Below are 27,240 nucleotides of genomic sequence, written 5' to 3'. Positions count from 1 at the left end.
ATTTTTTAGTTCATTAGACCGTTAAATTGACAACCGATACCCACACCCAGTAAGTACAAATACATATACATTTTTTTTAAATATTAAATACTTACTATACATAATCCATTAAATAATTTATTTATTAATTAATTACTGATCGGTAAATACAATTGCAATAAATTTTATTGCACTGTTAAATAAATAAAATAAATAAATAATAAATGTACCGATTGCTACTTTAATGTCAATTTTAAAAATCCATTGACACTATTTTTATTTATATTTAAATTTATATATATTTTCATGTCAAATGCAGCATAAAACCTTTCACCGCGTAACACTTTTACATTAACGATCAACGACCTTGTAACACCAATCCCTTACTTCTAATCGGATCTATTTCCTATAATTAAATGTATGTTTCTCTGTTCTTTATTATATATTATTATTAGTTATTTAAATACCTTATTTAGTTGTTTTTTTTTTTCTAATACTCTGACTATCATCAAAATCAACTACTAATACGCATTTTGTTTTTTATTATTAAATATTCTACGGAGGGTCCCAAATACTGTTTTTAGTATGACACTGAAAGTACCAGACATCAGATGATTTTTTTATTTTTATAAATAATTTATAGGGTAGAGGTGCCATTTTTGAACCAGTTTTGGACACAAAAAAATTATGATCCTAAAGTTAGCAGACAATTAAAAATTTTCGGATTTTTTTTTCAACGAATCAATTACAAAAAAATAAAAAATAAAAAATATGCACATGTAGAAAATTTAAAAAACTACAGGTGCAATTTTTCCAAATTTTTTTTTTTTATAATTTACCGTCTAAAAAAAAATCCAAAAATTATTAGACGTCGGCTAACTTTAGTATCATAAAAAAATTTATGATCCAGAAGTTGGCAGACAATCAACAATTTTCGGATTTTTTTTTCACCAAATTGCAAAAAAAAAAAAAGACTAAAAAAATGCACATGTAAAAAATAAAAAAATCTACGAGTGCAATTTTTCAAAATATTTTTTTTTTTATAATTTATCATTTTTTTTTTAATTCCAAAAATTATTTGACGTTTGCTAACTTCAGTATCATAAAAATTTGAATGTGAATGTAGCAGACATAAGACAAATTTTAAACTATAAATAAATAGAGTAAATAATCAAAAAAAAATATTTTTAAAAAATGCACTTATTAATTTGAAAATTTTTTAAATGCGCATTTTTTGAAAATTTAATTTTATTAAGCATTTACTCTGTTTATCAATAATTTTAAATTTGTCTGTCTGCTGCATTTGCACTCGAAAATTTAAATAAAATAATTCGAAAAAAACGCAATGACTCCTTGTGGTTTTGCGAATGCCCTCGAATTTTTGGCATTTATGCGCATGCCGTAATTGATTTTTAAAATGTATGCAAGGATACTTTTATTACTCTGGCAATTAAAATTTAATTAAATACTTTTTCATTAATTAAAATGTCCAATGGACCAGTGGCCAAATGTTACTTCTACCCTATTTCTGGTAATTATGATACTATTTTGAGAACATGCGCAAAAATTTGGTGTGCAGTTTTCAGAAGTTTTTCCTGTAAGTAATTTTTGTTTATTTGAAAGAAAGAAATTTTAAATGTCTGCTACTTCCGGTATCATTTTATAGTTTACATTTTAACTTTTAAATTTATATTTCTTTTTGTTGTATTGATATACAATTTATTAATTCGAGTTGCAAAAGGCTTTATCTCAATTTGTGCTTCCCTTTTTTTTGCACCCAGTTTTAGTTTTTTTTTTTAAATTTAAATTATAAAAATAATTAATTAAATTTATGGCAATTATATTTAACTTGAGTATTTTCGCAAAAAAATATATCAGTTTTATTTGTGAAATTCATTTTTTAAATTTGCGCGCGAAAAATTATTTTTTAAATTCGACAGAAAGAATTAAAATTTCTATTTTTAAATTATTAAACTTAATTTTTATAATGATAATTATTAATTATCATATTTAAATATATACTCAAGTACACAATTACCATTTTTCAAAAATTACACTGAGAGAAAAAAATTTTTTACTTCAAAATAATAAAATTTTTATTTAAAATAATAATTTTTTTTTATCAAGAGAATTTTTTATTTTAATTTTCCGCTCAGTGTGCCAATGAATTGAAACTAAAGGATAATGAAATAAAATAAAAAACACAATTATGACAAATAAATATAATTTATAACAAATAAAACTTCATTCTTTGGAATGACCGAGAGGTAACAAATAAAAAAAAATACATAAATCTGGAATGATAAATTATAAATAAAAAATAAATACAATGAATGTATAAATAAAAATAAAAATAATAATATTAATTAAAAGATCTCTTTTTGTTCCATAGGTACGAGAGTACGGTTCCATTTATATTTTAATTTATATTTTGTCAAGTTATCTCATAATTTAAAAGTTTCCACTTATCCACCTACAATTTTAAAATTTAAATTTAACGCATTGATAACCTGTTTTTATTCAACTGTTATCTCTTTCTTTTTTCTCTTCTATTACACAAAGTTATCTTAAAATACTAGAACATTTGTAATCTAGTCGTAAATTATTAATCAGTAGGCCAGAGTTGTAATTATTGCAGTCTTCAATGTTTTTTAAAGCCCTCCCACGTGCACATTTTTTATCAATTAATTACCAATTTATTTTAGTACATTTATTTTTTAATAAATAAAATATATTCATACTCATACTCATACTTACTACACATCAACAAATACATAAATTTTTTTTTTCATTCTACTACACAATAAAAAATAATTTTTTGGCGCGAAAAATTTTCTCCGTTTAAAAATTTTTTTCGCGCGCTGAGAAAATTTTTTGTTTTCAATTCATAATGAAAAAATTTTCTTGGGGACAAGTAAAAGTTTTCTTGGGTCGAGTAAAATTTTTGGCGCCAAAAGATTTTTTTTTTGTAATTAAGGCCATTCTCAGACAGTGCCCCCACTTTTTAAAAATTTTGAATGACTTTCAACTGTTATAAGCGTATCAAATTTTTATCAATTAATTAAAAAAAAATTAAAGCATTAATTGAAAAAAGGACAACGTAGACGTAATTTCGCCGGTATATAGATTTAAAAAAAAATTATTTACACTTGATATCAATTAAAAGTTAAACAAAATTCGTTAAATAAATTTCCGTAAAATCGTCCTGTCAATTTTATAATTCGAATTTTTAAATTTTGGCGGCTAAAATTTATTCAAAAAATTTCGTTTAACTCCCAATTGATATCAATTGTAAACATTTTTTTCAATTAAAATTTTAATTTTTTTTAATTGATTAATAAAATTTTAATTCGGTTATGATAATTGAAAGTCATTGCATATTTTTAAAAAGTGGGGGGCACTGTCTGAGACCGCCCTTAACATAAAATATTAATTTTAATTATACAATAATAATTAAAAAAAAAACAAAATATCTAATAAATATATGATTTCATAACAATTATTAATTTCATATTTTAAAATTGAACAATCATCATAATTATCATTAATTAGACAATTATTACCAAATTGAATACCAGTAAAATATTGAAGGCTTCAAATTTTTATCAGCCCTAATCTGCACGTTATTTTATTTTTAAAATAAATCATACTATCAATTATTATTATTATATATAATTTATGTTTGTTAATACCATCTTGGCTTAAATCTACAGCTTCTATAGATTGAAAACATTAGGTATCACAACAACAACTAACAGCTCTACGACTTTGGTTATTGTTTTTTTATTTAATAATAATTATTATTATTAATATTATTATTGTTATTATTAATTATCAATATCAATTTTTATCGAGTCAAAAGTCTTTGCACTAAAAAACTATTTCTTTATCGTTATTTATATATATTTATATATCAGTAGGTCAATTGATAAGTTATTAATTAATTAATTAATTGTATAATATAGTAGAAGAGAATATAATTAGATAGGAGTTATAAATTAGAAAAAAATATACATGTGGAATTATTATTTTTCCACTCGATACCTACACGGCTGCCGTCAAAGTGTTACGGTAATTATATTAAAACTTCCGCATGAAATAGTAAACGTGTTTTTTTTTTATCGAACAAACTCTCTCCCCCTCTAGAACTCGGTTATTTTTATTTTTATTTTTATATTTTTTGCTGCCTTTATCTCTGACCCTTAACATGTTCATGTATGACTTGATATGAGCAATTAACGGCTGCTTATTCGCATGTGAAAACTTTATGACCAAGTACTTTTGAATGTGTAAGTCAGGGCAAAATGGATCGTCAAGAATAAACTTTTATCCGGCCCAAATTACCCCTATTTCATTTTTCTCCTATTTAAGTTTTTTTATAAATTCACGGCCCATTTCACCTCTTAATAGATTAAATAAAAATTAAGGCCCACTTTCCCTCCTTAATATTCTTACCAAAAATTTTACATGGCCCAAAATACCCCGCAATGCCCATTTCACCCCTTTACAAGTAAAAATAAAATTTACGGCCCATTTTCTCTCTATTAATTTATTAAAATTTTTAAATGGCCCAAAATACCCCATAATGACAATTTTACCCCTTAATATATTTAATAAAAATTAAGGCCCATTCTTCCCCCTTAATTTACACATTAAAAATTTTACATGGCCCAAAATTCCAAAAAAATGCGACCCATTTTGCTCCGATTACTTAAAATTTACTCAAAATTTTGCGGGATTTTTTAACCCCATCCTATTTCGCTCCTATTTCTCTCCATTGTATTGCAATATATATAAATAGACATATATATTTATATATATAATATAAATCTCAATAATTCAAATCTAATTTTTGGCTCCGCTGTTGCAACAGTAATTCAAGTCACGCTGTCAGCTTAACAAATACATAAAAAAAAATTACTAGCATAACTAACAATAATTATAATAATTACAATAATAAAAATAAAAATAAACATAGTATACAAGCTATTGATTTGGTATTTAAAACTCTATTTATAGAGAAACTTTTAAAACTTAAATATTACAAACAATTTTATTTAAATTCTCTTTTAAAAAAAAAGTTTACCGATGCCTAAAGTCAATAATTTATACGTAACGTCAGAAGCGTTCGTTTAATTCACTGGTTATCGATAAAACAAAGTGTCCGTAATAAAAAAAAACTATTTTTCAACCCGCGAATTTAAAATTATATATATATATATATATATATAAATGTTAGCAATTATTTACAATAAATCCCGGCGGCGAGTTATTAATTTTATAAATATTTGTGGTCGCATCGATTCGCGGTTCATAATTGCATTCTGGAGTATAGAATTGTGATGGAGATGGTGGTGGTGGTGGTGGTGGTAACACACATGGAAGCTAGTTCTGTATGCTGAAGATAAACCCGCTTTCCCACATTAAAGCCCCGATGAATGATAAAAAATATAATTTTAGCGAATTGCTGCCAAGAGTTAAATAAAAATATCCAGGAGAGACAGACGCAGTTTTGTTGAAATAAATAAAGAGGCTGAGAAAGAAACAGAGAGAGAGAGAGAATGAGTAAGAATAGAAAGTTGATTACATGAGAGTTTTGTTGTCTTTAAATAATAATAATAATTTAAATAAAGAAGAGGAAGCTCCAGGAGTCTATGGTTCAGACGTTCATGGCGTAGTAGACTGAGTTTTGTGTATTAGGCGGCGGCACGTTGTGTCCGTACGAAACATTGTTCGGTTGCGACACAAAATCGTGGGCGGGCGCACTGGCAGCGCCTTCGGGAACTCCTCGTTCTGCTGTCGAGCACATGCTGGTGATGGCGGGAGTCTTTGTGGGAGAAGAAAGCGCTGATGAAGTTGAAGATGAGGAAGAAGTGCAGGCTAGATGATGGTTGGATCCGTTTATTCCGGCTGCTACTGTGCTGTTTGTCGTCATCGTCGGAGGTAGAGAACCTGTCTGCGTCTGGATCTCAACGCTGCCACGTGGATGGACGGGGTAGGGATATCCCGGAGTCCTGGACGGTGCCATCACCGTGTAAGCCGGAACTGACTGGACGTTGTAGGTCGCCAGCTGCGATATGTGCTGGTGCTGGAGGATTGTCTGCATTCCTACACCAGCTGTGTTGAATCCCATGTCTTCGGGTTGAAGACGCAGGTGTAGCGGTGGTGGTGGCACTATTGCTGGTGTTGCGTGGCCAGTTATTGCTCCAGTTACAGTTCCAGGTCCAGATCCGGGTCCAGGTCCACCTCCAGAACCAGGACCAGGTGCTCGTGGGTAATAATTGCGAGGCACTTGACTTGCATCCGGCTCGACATTCCTCGGGTACGGATATCTTTCAAGATGATCAGCGTAATTGGCCGATGATGAGTGTGGAGGTAGAATTCGCTGGATGTTTTGGTAAGTTGGGTCAGTGATGCCGTTGTATGGCACCAAGTACATTGTGCGGTAGCACTTGGTGCTGCTTTCAATGGGGACCACTCCGCATGGGTAGTTTGATATGGCTACGGCAGTACGACGCGGCTGTTTAGGCAAACTGTTGTACATATGCATGCGGGGATTATCTTGAAAGTGTGCAGGTCCCCCTGTCTTTGGGTCGTAACGGTGGCAATCGGCCACCGAGGGTGGCAATGGCGGCGGTGGGCCTGCCGGTAACCGCGATGACACCCCACGTGGCAGTGTGCTTTCGAGATACGACCCGCGTTCAAGGGTTCCCTGTATACTCAATGCACTTTCAGCTATTGTCTGATAAATGTCGTCAATCTGACGTTGCATTGTGTTGATACGGTTTATCGTACTGTCACGTGATGACGTTATGCTATTGATGTCATCCGGTTCAACTCCAACTCCAACTCCAACCCCTACTCCGACTCCGACTCCCACTGCGGCAGCAGCAGCGGCTGTTGATGTTGTAAATGTAACCCGTTTCTCCAGTTGATGATGATGATTATCGGTGTCATAATAAGGCCAGGGAGCTTGACGAGTCTTGTCGACGATCGAAGCTGGAATAGTACGGTAACGCAGTTGACGTACAATTTCACTGGTTGACTCAAACTGAGGTTTGATACCGCGAACTGCTGGACGTCGATTAAATCCATAGTCGTTTAACTCGTCGTCCTCGTCATCAACCGACTGGCTGCCGTTTTTATCGATACTATTTACCGCAACATCTTTGTGATGCTGGTTATGATGCTCGTCGGTGTCATAACGTCTCTTGAGTCTCTCGGTCCTGGTCTTGTCTTGCTCAACGAATGCCAGCAATTCGTCAGTCGTTGCGTCAGAAGCGTCACCTGGACCAATGCCCGTTGGAGTTCCTCGAGTAACATCCGGCGGCCCGGAATTCTTTCCATTTCTCTCGTCACCTCTCAATGCCGCTTCAATGTCTTCCAAACTGTACGACGAGTCCGACGTGTACCCGCCCATTGAATCCCGGTTTATTTTTGACGACACCTGATAATAATCATTGCCGTCAATGCCCGTCGAGGCGACACAGGAAAGCGGCGCGAGACTCGAAAGAAATTGTTTACGGTCGTTATTTAATTTAGAGGTCGACGTTTTGGGGCTCGAGCGGTCACCCAGACCCAAATCCGGCATATTTTCTATTTTTTTCTGACCAAACAGATCCGTTATTTTTTTATACGTCGACGGGTTGTTGTGGTGATGGTGATGATAGTGGTGATGGTGATGATGATGATGGAGCGGAGGTGACGGTGAATGCTCCGGGCAATCAGCGCGCACAATGCGTTCGTTTTTAAGCGGACGCTCTTCTCCCGAGGGTGATGTCCTCGCTGGCAGATCCTGGAGATCTTGCGACAAATTCAAATGATTGTCACCGGCATTGCTCATCGAATCAGACGTGCTGTCGCAAGTAGTGTCCTCTTCAGGATCAACGCACGTCAATTGCCGTATCCTCTCCTCCAAACTGACGTCCTTTCTCATAAGATTTTTTTTTCTCGTCAGCGTGTCGTATTTACAAACGAGGGATCTCCTCAAAGCGTTACGTTCTATCGTACGTTTTATTGTCGAGGAATCGCTTTCAGACGAGTCGCTACGTGACCCAGCCATTTTGGCTCTCTTTACAGAGTCAAAAAGCCGTAGACTCTCAGTTGTTACGAGATACCTTTGAGCTTCAGAACCATCGCTATCAGTTGCCTCGTCGTTTGACAACGACATACCTTTGGTAAGTGCCGGTGGTGGAGATATAAACTTTGGATTTGGAAATAACTGTCTCACTGCTGAATTTGGTTTTAAACTATTTGTCACTAATGACGAATTGCCCAATTTGAAGCCCATTAAATCATTATTTTGCTCCGCTGATCCTATTGTTGCACTGCCGGGTGTATCTCTGTCTCCTTCGGTAATTGATGATGTAGCGGGTGCTGTTGCTGCTGTTGATGTTGGTGTTGGTGTTGGCGCTGGTGCTGGTGGCTTTGATACTTTCGTCTTATCTTCCTCGTTGATCTGCTCACTGGTCACATTATTATCCGGCGAGCCGTTTGTTACCTCGTTAGTGTTGGAATTATCAACTGGTTTGTCTGTTTGATCCACCAGCTCCGGGCTGCTATTTATTATATTGCTGTTGCTTTTGTCGTCGCTGATCTCACGGACAATGCGACGCTCCGTTACCGTTGTCATTGTTATCGTCTCGACGAGGTAGCGTTGATGGATGTCTGAAAAAAATTTAAAAATGCAATAGCCGGAATTTATACTGCGATCGGCCATAAATTTTGATATTTACCTGGCGTTTGCTGGGACTGCTCCGGTGTCTTCTGGGCATTCTCGTCGATCTCGTGGGTGTTTCTGTTCCCGTCCTCGACATCTTGCTCTGCAACATAAATAACTTTGGGTCAGCAAACGAATGGATTTATTTTATTATTCAGCGCCTGGCTTACTAATTATTTTAACTTTGTAATGTATTTTAGCTCCGGTTTCCATTGCGATAAATTAAATTAATATTGTATCCATTATTCTCGGAGTTATTTAACGTACTGGCAACGATATCTCGCGTTATCTTTTTATCATTGCTAGTTTATCAGTTCTGTAACTCAGTCGCAGTGCTGCTGAAAAATCATACTTTTTTATTTATAATTTTCGGGCGACTTGTTTCAGTTTCTTTAATTAATTTGGACAGAATTTCACGCTCGGGCTATTAAATGAGGGAAAAATAAATAAAAATATGTGTTTATTTTAATTAAAAATATTTTTTAAATTTAAGTTAAATAAAATTTTTTTCAAGCATACAAGAAACTTAATATTCGCGGCGGAAAATTTGTGCTAAATATTAATTTACATATACCTGAGTTATGGAAACAAAAATATTATAATTATTTTTATGCTGAGGCGTAAAAACAACGAAATGAACCAAAGGCTACGTAGTGAATGGACCACATGACAGAATAGCGAATCTCGTGAATACTCTATATGATGTTAAATTTTATGGTGGCGCGTTTAACGCATTCGTATCAAATATTAAAGACATTTGCTCATTCACATCTAACTTTATAAAGTTTTCTTGTTCTTCTAATTAAATTTTAATTGAATTTTAACCCTACTCGGTTGAGCATGAGTCGTTTTTGTCCAAATATTCTACTGCAAATAGCTTCCATGCCTCCGAATTTTGATGAAAATGTTTATGGAAAAAAGATTTTCGGGGCTGGCAACAACTCTATTGCATAGTTAGGAGTCCAAGGATATACACTCAGAAAATTAAATGATAGGAATTATCATCCAGTCATGGTAAAATTTTTACTGTCAATCCGATAGTAGTGAATATTATCTAGATGATTGTATAAATCATCTAGATCGTAATAATATTAATTACAATCCCTGATAGTAACTGTTATCATCCTGATGGTAATTTTTACCATCCTGATGATAACCGTTACCATCCTGATATTATTATCTCTATCAAAAAAAATCATAACACTAACTATCTTTGCATTTAAAAACTTTCGAATCATTCTAGATGATTGGAATTAAAAATTTCGGATAATTAACACAATTACTTAATTTTTGGAGTGTAGGGTACCCGGATCAAAAATAAAACTTGATTCAGGCTCGCTTCGCCTTATTTTCTTTTGAAGTTATCGATTTGCCGACGATTTTTTGACAAGATCTCGACTTTTTCGACTTAAATTTAATTTTTTTAAACTTTTTGAACTTTTTTCATCTTAGTTTCAACTTATTCGTCTTTACTTTGAGCACGATAGTCATTCACATTACTTTTGACTTGCTAAACCAAGTCGAAAAAAAGTCATTATTCGCCTTACTTTCGCCTTAATATATAAACATTATTTCACCTTAGTTCTGACTTTTTCGACTTATAATTTAAGTCGAATAAGCCTACATCAAATAAGTTTCGACTTGATTTAGACTTTTTCGCCTTATATTTTAAGTCGAATAAGTCTAAACCAAGTCAATTTCGACTTGATTTCAACTTTTTCGACTTAAATCGTGACTAAGTAAGCCAGTCTAAACCAAGGCGAAAACTTGATATATTTCATACCTCCGTAAAAAAAGTCGAGTTTGTCTTGTGAAAAACGGCTCCAAATTTTGACTTGGTAAACCAAGTCTAAATCAACTTTTATTTTTGACCCGAGTAGAGGTACCATTTTTGGCCACTTTAGGGACAGTTTTGGACACTTGAAAAATTTAAATAAAATAATTTGTAAAAGTCACAATGACAAAATTAATTTTTAAAATATATTCAAAGATACTTTTAACCCGCCATTAAACTAGAAATTTCATTTGATACTTTTTCATTAATTAAAATAAAGTATCAAATGTCCAAAAATGAAGCAGTGGCCATAAATGGTACCTCTACCCTATACGAATTTATTCAGATTTTTCCTTACAGAATAACAGTTAAATAATTAATGTTATATATAATTTTACATATTCTCTTTGATATATATTACCGATGGCGTAAAATGATAAATAAATAAATAAATAAATAATAATAATAATAATAATAAATAGACATAAGTATAAAAGTATGTAACATTAATCGTGTCTGAATTGTAAAACGTGATACGCATAAAATATAAATTCTTTTGTCATATCATGAGTTTATTATTATGCCCAGCATGCATACAATTATTATCGTATGTAATGCTTGCGTTGTAAGCCTCGTCATTTAATATTATATTTTGGTTTACAATGACACGTGGGTTGGAAATGAAAGAAAAATAAAATAAAGACAATTGACAAGTAAATGCGACAAGCATCAGAAGCTGGTAACATTTAACTCGCTGTTAAGAGTGAATACTAATCAGCTATCACTTTAATCACACACGTAACACTAAAGCTGGATTCCATTCAAAAGCTTTTAAATCCCTTACAATTTAATTAAAAAGTTTTAGTTTTACTATAAAGCTCGTCAGAGAACTCAAGTTCTTTTAACGGATGAGAAAAAATAATAATAATAATAATAATAATAATATTAATAATAATATTAGTAGTAGTAGTAGTAGTAATTTAAAAAAAAAATTTTTTTATGCATGTTAGCTATGCATAAAAATAATCATGAGAACTTGGAGGACTTGCTAAGTACGTGGGAAAATTAAAGGCTTCGTTGAGTTGAGGAGAGTCCATTGAGTTTAATTGAAAACAATAAGACGGCAAAAGATCGTCCTGGAATTTAACGAATATATATTTTTATATGTAAGTGTGTGAGTGTGAGAGTGGGTAATAAGTCAGTTCCTTTATAAATAAAAGTATAAGTGAGTGGTGGTGTAGAGGGAAGATAAAAGAGGGTGAGATGGTTCCCTCAGTTAAATATATTTTACAAACGTACGTTCAAAGTTTACGGTCGTGTAGGTTCGAGCTACCTTGACCAAGGCTATAACCTTTGGATCCTAATGTATAAGAATGTACGTTGTTCTAAGTGCATGAGGGCGCGGGCTAACGGAAGTTGAGGAACACCGGAGTCACGCTACGATGAATACTATCCGGCTTATTTTGATTTTATCCTATTTTTTAATTTTTATTACTACTGATTTAACGGTGAGACTTTTTTTTGTACTTTTATTTTAGTATTGACATTAAAAACACATTAATGCGAGAAATTAACTTACGTTTTTTTTTTTGCAGTTGGCGGGCTTTCGATTACTTTTGGAAATTTCGAATGTTTTTTTAAGGTTTTTTTGTATGTAATCTTATCACGCAAATGCGATTTGATAAAAAAAATTCATGCATTTTTTATTTTACTAACAATTTTTTTTTTATTGCTGAGAAATTATGGCAGAGCTCGTTAAGGAAAAAAATATAAGGATTCAATTTTACAAATTAGTAATAAAAAGTTTAAAGTTTCGAGATTTTTTTTTGCCTGTAATCGCATCATGCAAATGCAATTTAATAAGAAATATTATTAGATTTCACTCGAGTTTCAATTTTACAAAAAAACTTTTTTTCGTATAGAAAATTTTGTAATTTGGGAAAAAAAATTAGACTTAAATTTTGCAAATTAAAAATAAATTTGAGAGCTTAGTCTTTGACTGCAGTAGAAGTAAATAAATGTATGATATAAAATAAAATTTTCCAATAATAAAAAACTTTTAAAATATGTTTCTCTATAGAGAGTTTAAAAGCTATTTAACTTGTAAGCTAAAAAGTTTATAAAGACGAAATAAATTTTTCAGCAAAGTTGAAGATGAGTAAATACAATTAAGTAAATAAACATTTTATAATAACTGCAGTTATACTACTGGTAAAGTCGACTTTTTTCCATGGAAAAGTTATTTTTCATTTAAAATTTAAATATATGAAAAACTGTTACAAGAAATATTTAAAAAAGAAATTATAAATGGAAGTTTGTATATTTTAATAGAAACATTTTTTTCCTGAGGTTGTGCGGATCGAATTATTCGATACATCAGAATTATTTTAAATTTCCGAATTACTCAGTTTGAATCCGAAAATTCTGATCAGATTTCTAATATTCGATTTTAAATAAATGTCTGAGCTCTATATTTACCTCACCCGCATGAAAAAATATATGTGAAAAATATACTCATAAATATATGTCAAATATATAAATATATATTTTGACATATATTTTTTTTGCATTCAATTATATGTGCGCATATATGGTTACATATATGTGTAAATATATATTTATGTATAAGACTGCATATATGTTTGCATATATTCTCATTTATAAGTCACATATATTTTACACATAGGCCAACATATATTTTTACATATATGTTTATATATATATGTAAAAATAGATTCTTACATAAATTTTTACATATATACTAAATATATTTTGACTTACATATTTGAGTTTATGCGAGCATATATATAAAAATATATGCAGACATATATTTTTTCATATATGTTTGTATGTATACCCACGTATATTCTCTAGACTTTTTCAGAGTTTTCCAGAGAAAAGTCCGAAAAATTTCCACTAGGGATTTCAGGTATTGAAAATAAAAAAAAATTCATGTAAGTTTGTGATATTGTAAAAAATATGTTGAAATATATGTTAATATATGTGTGCATATATATGAACATATATGTAAATATATATGTTTCTATACAGATTAATATATAGTTGAGATATATAATTGCATATATGTTGATACATATATTGAGATATATACTTTCGTACATTTTTATATATACGCAAACATATACATTGACGTATATGACAAAATATATGTCTGCATATATTTCTTATATATTCCACGTATATCCTGACATCTACGAAATCATACATGCATACATTCATATCAACATATAACTGAAAATATATTTGACGTATACTTTTTTTACGTACATATATTTCGTATATATCACATATAACTCACATATATTTTCGACATATTTATTTTTCCATGCGGGCAGTCAAAAATTTGATTCATTGAAAAAAAAATTAAAATTTTCAGTCGTTCAAAAAAAAATTTCCTAATAATTTAAAAATTTACGAGTAATTCGAACTATTGAAAAATTCAAATGGATTCATTCTAAGTTCGAGTACATCTCTATTTTTACCCGTTTGTAAACTCGAAAAAGTACCGATTTAAATTCCATTGACTTTTTAGTGCCAGTACGATTTCAGTGAGTTTTTTGTTGACGAACGATCTATTAGCATAGATATTTTTTTTATTTTCATTATGGGTGAATAGTAATAGAATTAACGTTGATGAGAAAGTAAACATAAAAGTTTGCTTTGGATAACGAAGAACGTTGGTACATAAAATAAAAAAACTAGATAAATAAATGCCGGAAAAATTTTAATAATTAACTGGGAATTCATGACCTATTTTCGTGAACAAAACCCTTGATTTTCTTATTGACATCTATCTATTCCATTGATATTTATTTACATTTATGCGCAATAAAATTTTTTATATTATTGCCCTTTTATTTTACTTCATTTATCCTTTACAACTTTCCGATTTTATTTATTTCCAATCGATTGATTGAGAGGATTCAATAAACGTTTGTAACTGAATTCTCATATTCATCATAAAAAAAATTCAAAGCCAATTTCGCGCTCGAAATTAAAAATAAAATTACAATAAAAACAAATTCACTCGAAATTTCGTCTTTTGAACTAAAAACTCGTCATTCATATCTTTCATTAAGTAACACACAATGAAGTGTAATTTATTATTAATTAAATAGTTATAATTGCTTAATTAAATAAATAGCAAAGTCACTGCCGTATAAAAGTAAAAAACGTCTATATTATCCCCGAGAAAGAGAACAGGTCATTGTAATTACGCGAATCGTCAAGGAGAAAATATTCAAGTAATTTTCTAAACTTTTTTATTTTATTTTATTTTATTTATTATCTCGTAACCATTTTTCTCTTTAATTCCTTCGCCATTTTTTTTTCGCGGGCTTTTCATTGTAAAAAATTAAAACAACTTTAATAGACGTGCAGTGGAAGTCTGATTAAAAGCCGGAGTAATTGCCAAAGATATTTCACTTAGAAAATAAAAAATTCTAAACAATAAATAAACAAAAGTATATATATTTATATATAAATATATCGTGTTTGAGAGTTTTTCCAAACCAAAAGTCTTTCACAAAAATTTTCTTAGGACTAAAAAAAATTTTTTGCGCCAACAAAATTTTTGTCTTCATTTCAAAATGCAAATAATTTTTTTGAATAAGTAAAAATTTTTTTTTATTGCAAATCGTTTTGTAGACTAATTCTAAAGTTAAAATAAATGGAAAAAAAGTTGGAAGCCAATAGGCCGTGTAATTTAAATTGAACGTACTTCTGGCTTTCAAATTTTTTTTTTTTTAATTTTTAGCTCTAAAATTAGTCCACAAAACGATTGGCCATAAAAAAAAATCTGTAAACCCTTTTGGTTTTAGGAAGCTCTTAAAGCCAAAAGGGCGCATAAAAAATATGTCCTTTTGGAATTAGTAACGCGATATATATATGTAATGATAATAAAAAATGACGAATTGAAGACATGTGGTCTACTACTCCAGTTTGAAATCCGAGAAATAATAAAATGAAAAGAATGAGAACAATCCTCGTTTTACTTGAATAGGTATCATATTTAAAATGTCTTTTATATAATATATATATATATATATAGATATATATATTAGTACTACTTCTAAAGACAATTCTTATTCTCATTTAATTTTACTGAATCCAACAAATAATTTTTTTTTAGAAAAAATATTTTCATAATTGAATTATTTAAATTACGCTGATAATTAATCTAATTATTATTGTCATTGTCATTGTTACTATAATTATTATTATTGTTTTTTTTTTTTTTTAATTTAATAATAAAAGTAAGTGCGTTTGCTACAGAATTCCATGGCCTTTCGACTCGGCTCGTTATGTATAAAATAGTAACGCGTGGGAAGAATATTCTTGCATGTTTTTATATACATGTAATATATATATATATATATATATATATATATATATATATATATATCTATATATATGTTCTAATGTTAATATTTCCACATGAGTGATTTTTTCGCGCTCGGTATAGCCAGACTAAATTGTTAAGATAAAAAAAAAGTTTAACATAAAAGAGCGAGAAATAATTTAAGTTACAAAGACCTAAAAGTTGACTCTTAAATCTTAAGTCTCTTAATAACTTTAGCAACAAAAAAATTTTTTATGTGAATTATAACTGGAAAACTTATTTTTTAAAAAGTTTTGTTCTTTTTTAAAAAAAGGGAATGATTGTAATTTTAGCGGGAAAAATTGAGGAAAATATTTGCAGTCAACTGATGTCTGAATTTTTTTATGAATTAATTTTAATATTAAAAATAAATATTAATTTAAAATTTCAATAAGAATTAACGAGTTTTAATTAAAAGTTGAAATAATTACCCGCCAGTCAAATTTTTATTAAAAAAATTTAAATAGGAAAAGTTTGTCAAGTAAAAAAAAATTATGACAGAAAAGTCAAAGTTTAAAATTTTTTACAAAACGTCAAATAAATGACTTTTTTTTATAAAATTTTCGTTGACTAAAATCAACAATAAATCAAAAATATTCATAAGACTTTTGTTATTTTACCGAGCACTTAATTCTCTAGAGAGGCCATGGCCTCTCTCAATAAAAATCTGCGGCTCCAAAAACCCAAGCCCGAAATTCAAACAAAAACAAAATACTCAAAATGTAAATGAGCTGAGAGAAAATAATTTTAAAAAATTGAAAAAATTCCAAGGCCGACAATAAAAAAAAAGTCACTTAATTATATTAATTAAAAAATTCTTTTTCCATTTACTAAAATTACAGCTCAAGTCCCCATTATCAATTAGCAGCACGCTCTAAAAAAAATGATAGTACACACGTGACAATAAAAAAAAAATTTTAACAAAAAGGTTTAGTTGTAAAAAAGACGGTTTTGTTCTTCAACTCTTCAACTCTTTGAATTATCTTTCACTATATCAGGGACAAAGTCACAAGTGTGACGTACTATACGTACGGTATTATATCTATCATACATATACATATATATATGAATATTGTATGTAAAGTATATGATGTAGTGTAGTGTTATTATACAGAGACAAGCGAAGAGCAGAGAAGATACTCGACAATAGGAAACTTTGGGTGCGGTCGTTAAATACTTGTATATTATATATATATAGATATACATATATACATATATTTGATGGTTGTTTACGTTACGTTCGTTGATGCAGGACAGTATGATTAGAACAGAATAAATTAGATTAAAGCCGTAGCTAACAAAGGGTTTTAAATTATCATAAACATTCAGCATTTAAATAAAATCCATTTTAAAAAAAAAGTTTAGTAAGAAGAATAAAAAAATTTTTTAAACTGATTATGCAATTGAAATAAATAAAAATATCAAGACATAAATTATTTTAAATGTCTGTCAAGTTCGATTATGCAACAAAACATATAATAAAAAATAAAATGAATGAAATGTATGAATAAGTCTAGTAGTATTATAAATATATATGTATAGAGTGAGTAGATGTCTATTTAAATTTACTACATGTTCATAGACAATGTTTACATTTTCCGAGTTCAAAATGAAGTGCGATGTAAAAAAGATAAAAAATAATTTTATAGTCAATGGGCACGGGTATGGGTTTTGGTTTGGGTTGAGTTTGAATTTTATTTGCTGGAATATTGAATGCCGAATGTGTCGATAAGAGTGAAAAGAGAAAATAGAGAATTTAGCAAATCGATTTGGTAAAGAGAAGCATCGTCGCCTTTACCTTTACCCCTCAGTTGATTTGCTTGAGAGTAAACATTGTCGTGTTGACGTTGTTGTACTATGCAACACTAGAATGAAATATAATTTAAGGTATAGTAGGGAAATTCATGAACTAGAGTTGGGGATGCTGAGGGTAGAGTAGACTGTAAGGTAGAGGGTAGAGGGTAGAGGGTGCAGACGACGATAACGACGTCAAGAGAGGCGAGAATGTTGCTAGATGTAGTATAGGGGATGAGAGATGTAGGGATAGGGATATACTACTTTTAGGATTCAATATTGCGACGCAGGCGCGACCACGACGTCTACGACGCACAATATTTTTTAAATCTAAGATAAATTACACGGAGAAAAAAGTATAGTAAAAATTATAGTCCTATAGTAAAATTTACTAACAGATATGAAAAAATACATTCTGTATTGTAATTATTACTAAACGTTTAGTAAAATTTACTAGTTAGTAATTACATAATAAGATATTAAAAATTACTATACGTAATGTATTTTTTGCTAAGACGATTATACTTTTTACTATTTGTATAGTAAATTTTACTATCGAGTACTATTAATAAATACAAATTTAAGAAAGTAAATTTTCTAATACAATATAGGATTTGTTACTATACAAAATATTAAAAATTACTATACGCAATGTATTTTTTGCTAACACGATTATATTTTTTTACTATCTGTATAGTAAATTTTGCTATGTATAGATAAAATTAAAAGTTGGTGGGATAGCATATACAAAGATGTATTACAAGTTCTGTTACTTTTGTTCAAAGGACACATCGGGCTGTCAGACATTGGAAAGGACTCGCACGCGGGAGATCAGGGTTCGAATCTCGGTTGAATCAAGTGATTTTTAAAAAAACAAAAATCCACACCAACACCAATACAGATGACAGAAATAATAATGATAATGATAATCAATAATAATAAAAAGTTAAAAAACAATGAAAAATTTTATTTTATTTTTTTCCATTCTCATATAGTAAAATTTACTAAACGGGATAGTAAAATTTACTAAATGGGATAGTAAAATTTACTACACGTCTTGTAAAATATGCTAATCTGTTTATGAATTTTTCATATAAATCATAAGCGTTTCAAGATTACTATCCAAATTTAGTAATTATTCTCATATTTTTTAGTAAAATTTACTATATTTTTTTCTCCGTGTATATATATTATTTTTGCATATTATTATTAAAAGTGCGTAGGTGTTGGCTTTTTTTAAAAACAAATCAACTGCACAAGGCTCTTTCGCTAGGATTTATTTATATATTTATGTGATGAGAAACTAACGCATCTATTTTACGCGAAAAGTTCAAATGAAGCTTAATGAGCTTTGAATAAAGTTACTGTACTTGAAAGTTGAAATTTTTTTTCTTCAGAGCTCTCAGAATATTCAAGACCTTGGAAATAATTTTTTTTCTTTTTTATAAAGAAAGAAAAAAATAAATGAAAAGGAAGTGAAGATTCTTCAGTAATTGTCAGATGTAAACATGTCATTAAAATATCTTGCTTCGTTGTCTTTCTTAAGATTACAATATTTTTATTAATTATTTATCATAATTATTATTATTGTTTATATTAATTATTGTTATCAAAGGCATAATATAAATTTTTCCGGCCTGTGATTTTTCTATCTCGAGAATCGATGCATTGATAATATTTTTCTTTTCAATATTCAAAGACTCAACTTTTATTTATATATTCATATTTTCTCTCAATGATAACAGTAAAAAAAGAAGATAAAAACCTCTGAATAGAGTCAATAGAAAAGTTACATATTTAAATACGAGAAAATATTTCTATAAATATCCATACGTCTATACTAAGTTTAAATCGATATTGTTAATTAAAGTACACAGCGAAATTTTTTATCGTAAGTTAAATTTAAAAATAAAAAAATTTCAAACTATTTGAAACACTTTGCTCGTGTTAATTAACGAGTGTTCATTAAACATAAAATTTAAAAAATATTGCAATTTACGCTCCAGTAATTTTTCAAGCACTTGTAACTTATATTTAAAGACCTGATAAAAAATAATATATACAAATATAGACCTCAGGTAAAAGACCTCGTACCCAATCAGGGAACTAGTACTCGATTACTCATATATTTACCAAATATATAAGTGATCGGGTACTAGTTCCCTGATCAGGTACACGGAAAAATTATTCCTGTTTGAAATGCTGTCCCCGCATGAAAAAATATATATGTCGAAAATATACGTGACATATATGTGGTATATACAAAATATATGTACGCAAAAAAAATATACGTCAAATATATTTTCAGTTGTATGTTGATATAAATGTATGCATGTATGATTGCGTAGATGTCAGGATATACGTGGAATATATAAGAAATATATGCAGACATATATTTTGTCATATACGTCAATGTATATGTTTGCATATATATAAAAATGTACGAAAGTATGTATCTCAATATATCTATCAACGCATATATGCAATTATATATCTCAACTATATATTAATCTGTATAGAAACATATATATTTACATATATGTAAGCATATATGTTCATATATATGCACACATATATTAACGTATATTTCAACATATTTTTTACAATATCACAAACTTACATGAATTTTTTTTAATTTTCAATACCTGAAATCTCTAGTGGAAATTTTTCGGACTTTTCTCTGAAAAACTCTGAAAAAGTCTATAGAATATATGTGGGTATACATACAAACATATATGAAAAAATATATGTCTGCATATATTTTTATATATATGCTCGCATATACACAAATATGTAAGTCAAAATATATTTAGTATATATGTAAAAATATATTTTTACATATATATAAACATATATGTAAAAATATATGTTGGCGTATGTGTAAAATATATGTGACTTATAAATGAGAATATATGCAAACATATATGCAGTCTTATACATAAATATATATTTACACATATATGTAACCATGTATGCGCACATATAATTTAATGCAAAAAAAATATATTTATATATTTGACTTATATTTGACATATATTTATGAGTATATTTTTCACATATATATTTTTTCATGCGGGTCATGTCATAGTAAAGTCGGACCATGTTGCCCACCTGACGGAAATTTACTATGGCCATAGTAAAGTTGACATCGATTACTATCACAAATTACTGTGACTCATCCAGATTTTACTATGGCCATAGTAATTTCTGCATGAATTTATTTAACTTTCCGTCAGGTGGCCAACATAATCTGGCATTACTATGACACAGGAATAATTTACTCGTGTACTGGGTCTTTTACCTGACGTCTATAAAAAAATGGAGTGTCAACTTGCCGAGAGTACTAATGGTCAGTAATTAATACAAATATTTGGGAAATTATCTCCCATATCGTACGTTTCTGGCATCTATCCAGTATCCACTTGCGCAAATATAAGGGAATGCTTGTACTTATACATCTATATATATGTGATATACATATATATGATACTTGTATGTAGATGTCTCTTATCCAGTAGCAACTCCATACCATGTGCATACGTGGAATGGATACATGAATGCACTGTACAACCTAACGACATGCATACATATGTATATATATGTATATTTGCATATATATGTGTATGATGCAGTACAAAAAACAGAAGCCAATGGAAAACATAAAGCGCCGCTGGCGCATCAAGAGTAAGATAAAAAAAAGTATGAGAGGAAAAAAATGAAAGAATGAGAGAGCAATCGGGCCGGAAGAGGCCAGGCATAGTAGTAGTATAGTAATGTTGCCACTTCTCAATGACGCGAGAAAACGATATGTTGGATGGAACGATGGATGGATATATATGTAAATATATAAATATATACATAGACCTATTATTAAATTTATTTAAACGCATGGTGTATAGATATGTAGACAATGTATGTAAATATCATAAAGTTATTACACGGTTGAGGATGAAGATGAGGATGAAGAGGATGCGGAGTATATCGATGCTACGGTTGTATTTTTACCGGGTCAATATTCCTACCTGGCGAGTTTAAATTAAAAGAAAGCTGCGGCAGCTTTACTTGTAAGGGAATATCATAAAGGAAGTACAAAAGATAAAAAAATGTCGAGGAAAAGGTATGGAGTGGAGAATAAGTTGGAAAAAGATAAAGTAAAAAAGGTGTAATTTATGGAAAGGTTTCCCGTTTTCACTCTGGACGGTTTGCTTCTCTACCTCGTCTACGAGTAGAAGAGTCAGAGCAACCTTACCGCTGGTCTTTATGTATCCAACCTGTTCTATTCTTACAAACGTTCCTATCTCAATTTCTGTAGCTCCTACACTCGACTCCTATCCGCTGGCACATTCTCGTTAGTTTCTCTCTACTCCATCAAACTCGTGTATTGATCCAACGACGCGCACACCGCTGTTCCACCTGTTTGAAACTAAAACAGTTCTATCGCTTCTTGCACATTAACCATTTTACTTTCTCACTCTACACCAATGCTCTAATGTCTCGTTACACACATTACATACTTATTTAACTAAACTATTAGCTGGGTGTTAGTTCCTATCAATTGATTTACTCACTCCAGTTTTGTCTCTCCTATGGACTTTACCTCAGTCACTAAAACTTCTACCTCTAGCTCTACCTCTGTACCTTCATAGACATTGTCTACATCCTTGCTACAAATAAATCCTGGTATTTATGACTCAAGAACACAACAAGTTTTATCAAACTACCGTAGCGTGTAGTCTTGGATAAGCTTGTCACTGTTTGCGGCCGGGCATCAGTGGATCTTTACCGAGCGGTTCTTTAATTACGTCTTTTCGTGATGTCTACTCAACTTTTTTTATATATACATTTTTTTTGGTCTCGAACTTGTTGTACTTTTATTCAGCCTGTCGTTTTATTTTTATCAGCTCATGTCTAAGTGTGTACTTGTTAAAAGTATTTGCTGGTACAAAGTGTATAATGCTGTAGACAGTTTGTTGTTTAGAAAGTAGCACTGCTACTGCAATATGTTGATGCCCATATGCGCATTCCAACTTTCCACGTGATCATAAACAATTTATTTATTTATTTATTGTAGACCGTCGTCCGCGGTTCCGGTCTCGCTCTGTGATAATTTAATTATCATTGACATAATAATTAAATTTTAATATATTTGTTATTGAAATTTATCGATAAAAATATTTAGTTTAATTGGTGCAAAAGTTTGAAGCTGGGTTTTGATACTTTGCCATTAAATTTTTTAATGCTTTGATAATAAAAGTATTAAAAAATTTTTTAAATAGTAAATTAGGATTCAAAATTTGAAATAAAATTATTTATGTTAAATATTAGACTGGGCCAAAAAAATTGACTTTTTTTTTTCTTAGCTATATCGAAAATATTATTCAGAAAGTTGAATTTGAGTCAAAACGATTTCGAAAACGTGAATAACTTTCGAAGGAGTGAATTTAGCAAAAAATGTTAAGAGACCTTTTTTGTAGAGCATTAAATTTCCTTCAAAAATCTGTCTTGATCTTTTTTAGGTATTTATTGATTCGTCAGTTACAAAATTCAAAAGTAAAAATGTTAAGTCGAAAAAATATATCAATTTATTAAGCTTAATTAATCGGAAACGGCTTGTCTGACGAAAATTTTCAATCAGACCTTTTTTGTAGGGAATTTAATTTTACATAAGAATAAGTGGAAATGAATTTTTTTTACTCCAATATTTTAGCAATTCCGACGTAAAACATCAAATTATGAATTAAAATTAAAAATAGCGATGATAGACTTCTTAAAATTAAAATTAAGGGCTCAAACTTTCATGAAATTTTTTTTTTCTCATTCTGAATGATATTTTCGATATAGCTATGAAAAAAAAAATAGTCAATTTTTTTGGCCCAGTCTATTAAATATATAAAAAAAAAAAGGGTTTTTTTACACAAAAAATTTTTACTCGTCACAAGAAATTTTTTTCCTTATGAATTAAAGAAAAAAATTTTTTGGAGTAAGAAAAATTTCTTTTTTTCTGTATATATTTAAATTAAATTAATACATATTTAATTATCGTATTTATATTGTAGTTTTAAAAATAAGAAACCCTAGGTAACAACAGTGCCTTTGAATAATAAAATATACAATACGTTGTTTTGTCGGTAATCTTAAAATACGATGATATTTAAAACAGTAAGTGTGAAAATATGGCTTCGGGAAAATAAAAAATATATATATAAATAAATAGAAACAATGAGAGCAAAAGCGGTAGCAGGCGAAAGCAGAGCTGTCATTGTTTAGATCACGTGGCTTCACACGCAAGTGATGTAATGTCTCCAGCTTGTATCAAAACAAAGTAGTAACAAACAATGAAACATCTTTCATTACTTGCTACTCTAAATGAAAGCAAAGTGTTGAGTAAAAACTAAAACTCAAGTCAAGAATATAAAAATATCCATATAAATAAAGTTGGATATATATTTATACGTGCAGAGTTTGTATAAATCAATTGTCAACCGGTTTTGGTATCCGGAGAGCCAAGTTAAGAGGAGTAGTAACCGCATCCGGTGTTATCTTCTTCATCCTGTCATCACATGACAGGAAAGAACGGAAGGATTTCTATTGAAATAACGCTCCGGCCGAGACTTGGCATGTTTACATATAAAACTACATCCACAAAAACGACTCGAGACTTAAATTAAGAGTAAACATGTATGGTATGGACATATATAATAATATACAAGTAACAAGATCCTTACCTGAGGTTCTCTGACGATAGTAATTACACTCGCCGCAAACTACCACCGCTCCAGTGGAAACAGGACACATGTCGTTTGAAGCCTCAGTTTGCATGTCTTCCTCGCAAACGTCCTTGTAACCTTCCGGAGGACTCAGAGTCTCGTGGGTTTGCGTCTGTGACTGTAATTGCCCGGGTGTCATGGGCTCACCTGGACTGCCACCACCAGCGGAACGGTGGTCGCGATGATGCTCCGTTTCCTCAGAAGACTCGGCTTCGTCATTATCGTCATCATCGTCGACTTCTTCTTCGTACTCTTCCTCTTCGTCCTCGTCCTCCTCGTCCTCGTCTTCCTGAGACTCTTCGCTCCCGCCACCGCCGATTCCCATCCCCATCCCCATCCCCATTCCCATTCCCATTCCCATACCAACACCACCGACACTTATACAGCCACCAATTCCACCAACACCAGCACCTACACGTCGCGATACATCACAACTTGTATCAATTATTTTATTGCCATTTCGCTCGGGATTAAAACGCGTGTCGATGTCCCCAGCAGCCAATTGTCTCGTCAACTCAGCCCGACACTCTTTGCAATTTCCAAGTCTTATCATCTCCGGCTCCTGACAACAACAGTCGCACTCTTCCTCATAATCACCACAGCACTCTTCTTTTATCAATATTATATAATCAGCAGCAAAAAATTCATTTAGTTTTTCATTTATCGTGACGCGATTTTTATGCGTACGTTGTTTACTGTGACCAGGTTTCTTTAATAATGATTTAAGCGTTCGTGTGCCCATCGGCACGTCATGTACTTGCTCTAATTCCTTCATTTTACCTGCTGATTATTACTGTATTTATTATTTTTATTTTAAATTAAAATTTAAATCCAGCGCGCAAATTACTTGGAGCTAACAAAATAAACCACTTTGTTAATCCATCACACGGCACAATAAAAAAAAACGTACCCGGTAATTAAAACATCTGCAGGACTAGAAAAAAGTATATGAGCGCACCTCCTCCAGGATAACCACCAGCACCATCTCCAGCTGCTTAGTCATCTTGCTAAAGAGTAAAGTCTTTTAAATTTGAATTTAAAATTTAAATAAAATAACACATGACATCTGGAAGGCAGATATTCGTTATCAGTATCAACACAAATTGTAATATTATAATTTTAAAAAAATACAATGAATAAAAACAAACCGTGTTGGCACTCGGTACGTCCTCACTGTCACGAGCCAGGATATAAACTGGCCCAAGTTGTTTGCGTTGACGTATTATATTGTAAATATACTACAGGTGATGTATACCACCACCAAGACACCAAGACCTAGTACAAGGAGGCCCACCAGCCAACTGACACCTAACACCTTATGACGTTTGACGGGCAGACAGGACAGGCACTAGCACAACCAGTCTACTGTACTCCGAGCTCACTACTCTACTCCAATCCACACTCTTGCTTGCTCTTGCTCAGTAGTCAGTACTCTGTTGTCTCTCCGGTCTACTACGGTCTGGTCTCCTCTGTTCTCTGCCTCTGCATGTATAATAGTTTGTACTTAACTCACTCTGCCACCACTACTTCCATCCTTGTCGATCGTTTGGTTCTTTCTGTTGTATCCACTATGAACGTTTTCCTCTCCACCAGCAGAGTCAACTCTGAACAAACGTAAACGTTCTCAAGCTCGGGTATTGTCGTGGAAATCCGCGCTATCGCGGATGAATAAAAACCTTTTTTTGCTTTGCCTTGCGACGCTCCTCCTCCCTCTGGTTGTCCAGCCGTCTTTATCGATCTGTCTCAGCTAAACACTTTTCTCTTTCTCTCTCCCTCGCACCCACGTCCGAGGTCTCTCTTTAATTAATACAATTCGTAGTAAAAACTACGAGTGCTTCTATTGATGGTTATACTTTAAATATTTTAAATGACGAAATTTTTAGGGAGGGAAATTCAAAGCGTGACGAGGTTGCACCTGTGCAGGTTGCAGGTGTTCAAATTAAGTTACGAGGATAGTGTTATTTTTTTGAATTCAGTTACCTTTGGAGTTTGGGATAAAAGTACGCGGGTTACTCACGCGAGCGCGCCACTGTCTGCATTTTTATCTTTGAAAAATTCTGACAGGAATTTACTTGAATATAAAAATAATCTCAAGATTAATGACCGCCTCGCTACTTTTGTCACATTTTTTTTTAGAACCAAACACTTGTTCAAAAAAACGGCGCAAATTTATCCGGGAAAATTTCAAATTTTTAAATTTAAAAAATTTAATAATTTAAAAAAGTACAGAAAAAAATATTTCTTGGCGCAAAAAATATTTACTCGATCCAAGAAATTTTCCGCATAATAAATTTAAAAAAAAAAAAAAATTTTGAAGCGAAAAAAAAAAATTTGCACCACGAAATCTTTTTTTCTGAGTATTAAATTAAATAATAATAAAATAATTTTTTAAAGTTAATTTTGGTCATCTAAATATTTAACAAACCGCCAGTAAATTGTATTACTAAAATCCAATATTATCCTGCGATCAATATCCTCTTACATAAATTAATAATCTAGCAAGTGAATTAAATATTTTAATGCAATACCGCGAATGCATTTAATTCAAATTTATTATTTAAATAATTTTAAAATAAACTACTGGACATTACGTCATATTTCGTAGAAAAATTAAAAGGTAAATTTATACAAACAAATTAAATTAAATTTTAAAAAAACAAATAAAAATAAAACGTATTGATCGTCTTTGTTTGAACAATAAATCTTCAGTAAACGAGCGTGAGTCTCGAGAAAAAATTTTGTTTTGGTTTCGGCAAATACACGAGAGTCAATGTGTTGGTGTAGTTGCTATATATACATTAGGGGA

The 27,240-nt window shown here is 30.8% G+C and overlaps 1 protein-coding gene across 4 annotated transcripts; it reads right to left on the bottom strand.

Moving 5' to 3' along the window:
• Positions 1 to 250: 250 nt before the first annotated feature.
• LOC130672988 (uncharacterized) lies at positions 251 to 26,688 on the bottom strand. Of its 4 annotated transcripts, none has more exons than XM_057477817.1 (4): positions 25,345 to 26,688; positions 24,393 to 25,217; positions 8,715 to 8,801; positions 251 to 8,646 (listed from the first exon to the last, which is right to left on the bottom strand). In XM_057477817.1, exons 2-4 carry the CDS (start codon positions 25,207 to 25,209, stop codon positions 5,639 to 5,641), a joined length of 3,912 nt encoding a protein of 1,303 aa, XP_057333800.1. In that variant the 5' UTR covers positions 25,210 to 25,217; positions 25,345 to 26,688; the 3' UTR covers positions 251 to 5,638. The 4 variants fall into 4 exon arrangements, with proteins under 4 accessions (XP_057333800.1, XP_057333801.1, XP_057333799.1 ...); XM_057477818.1 differs by having other exon boundaries at positions 24,393 to 25,214; XM_057477816.1 differs by having other exon boundaries at positions 24,393 to 25,500; positions 25,583 to 26,688.
• Positions 26,689 to 27,240: the final 552 nt, after the last annotated feature.

This window comes from Microplitis mediator, chromosome 8 (assembly GCF_029852145.1).
Source record: "Microplitis mediator isolate UGA2020A chromosome 8, iyMicMedi2.1, whole genome shotgun sequence".
Classification (NCBI taxonomy): Eukaryota; Metazoa; Arthropoda; class Insecta; order Hymenoptera; family Braconidae; genus Microplitis; species Microplitis mediator.
Note: the sequence above shows the minus strand (reverse complement) of the source record. Positions and strands in the feature narration are given on the sequence as shown.

What these genes read in the sequence shown, in the direction of transcription:
- LOC130672988 (XM_057477817.1), bottom strand. Translation starts at nt 25,209, where the DNA reads ATGAAGGAATTAGAGCAAGTACATGACGTGCCGATGGGCACACGAACG. An exon ending in CTATCGTCAGAGAACCTCAG is followed by an intron (nt 8,802 to 24,392) that starts GTAAGGATCTTG and finishes TTTATGTTGCAG; the next exon opens with AGCAAGATGTCGAGGACGGG. An exon ending in GCAGTCCCAGCAAACGCCAG is followed by an intron (nt 8,647 to 8,714) that starts GTAAATATCAAA and finishes AATTTTTTTCAG; the next exon opens with ACATCCATCAACGCTACCTC.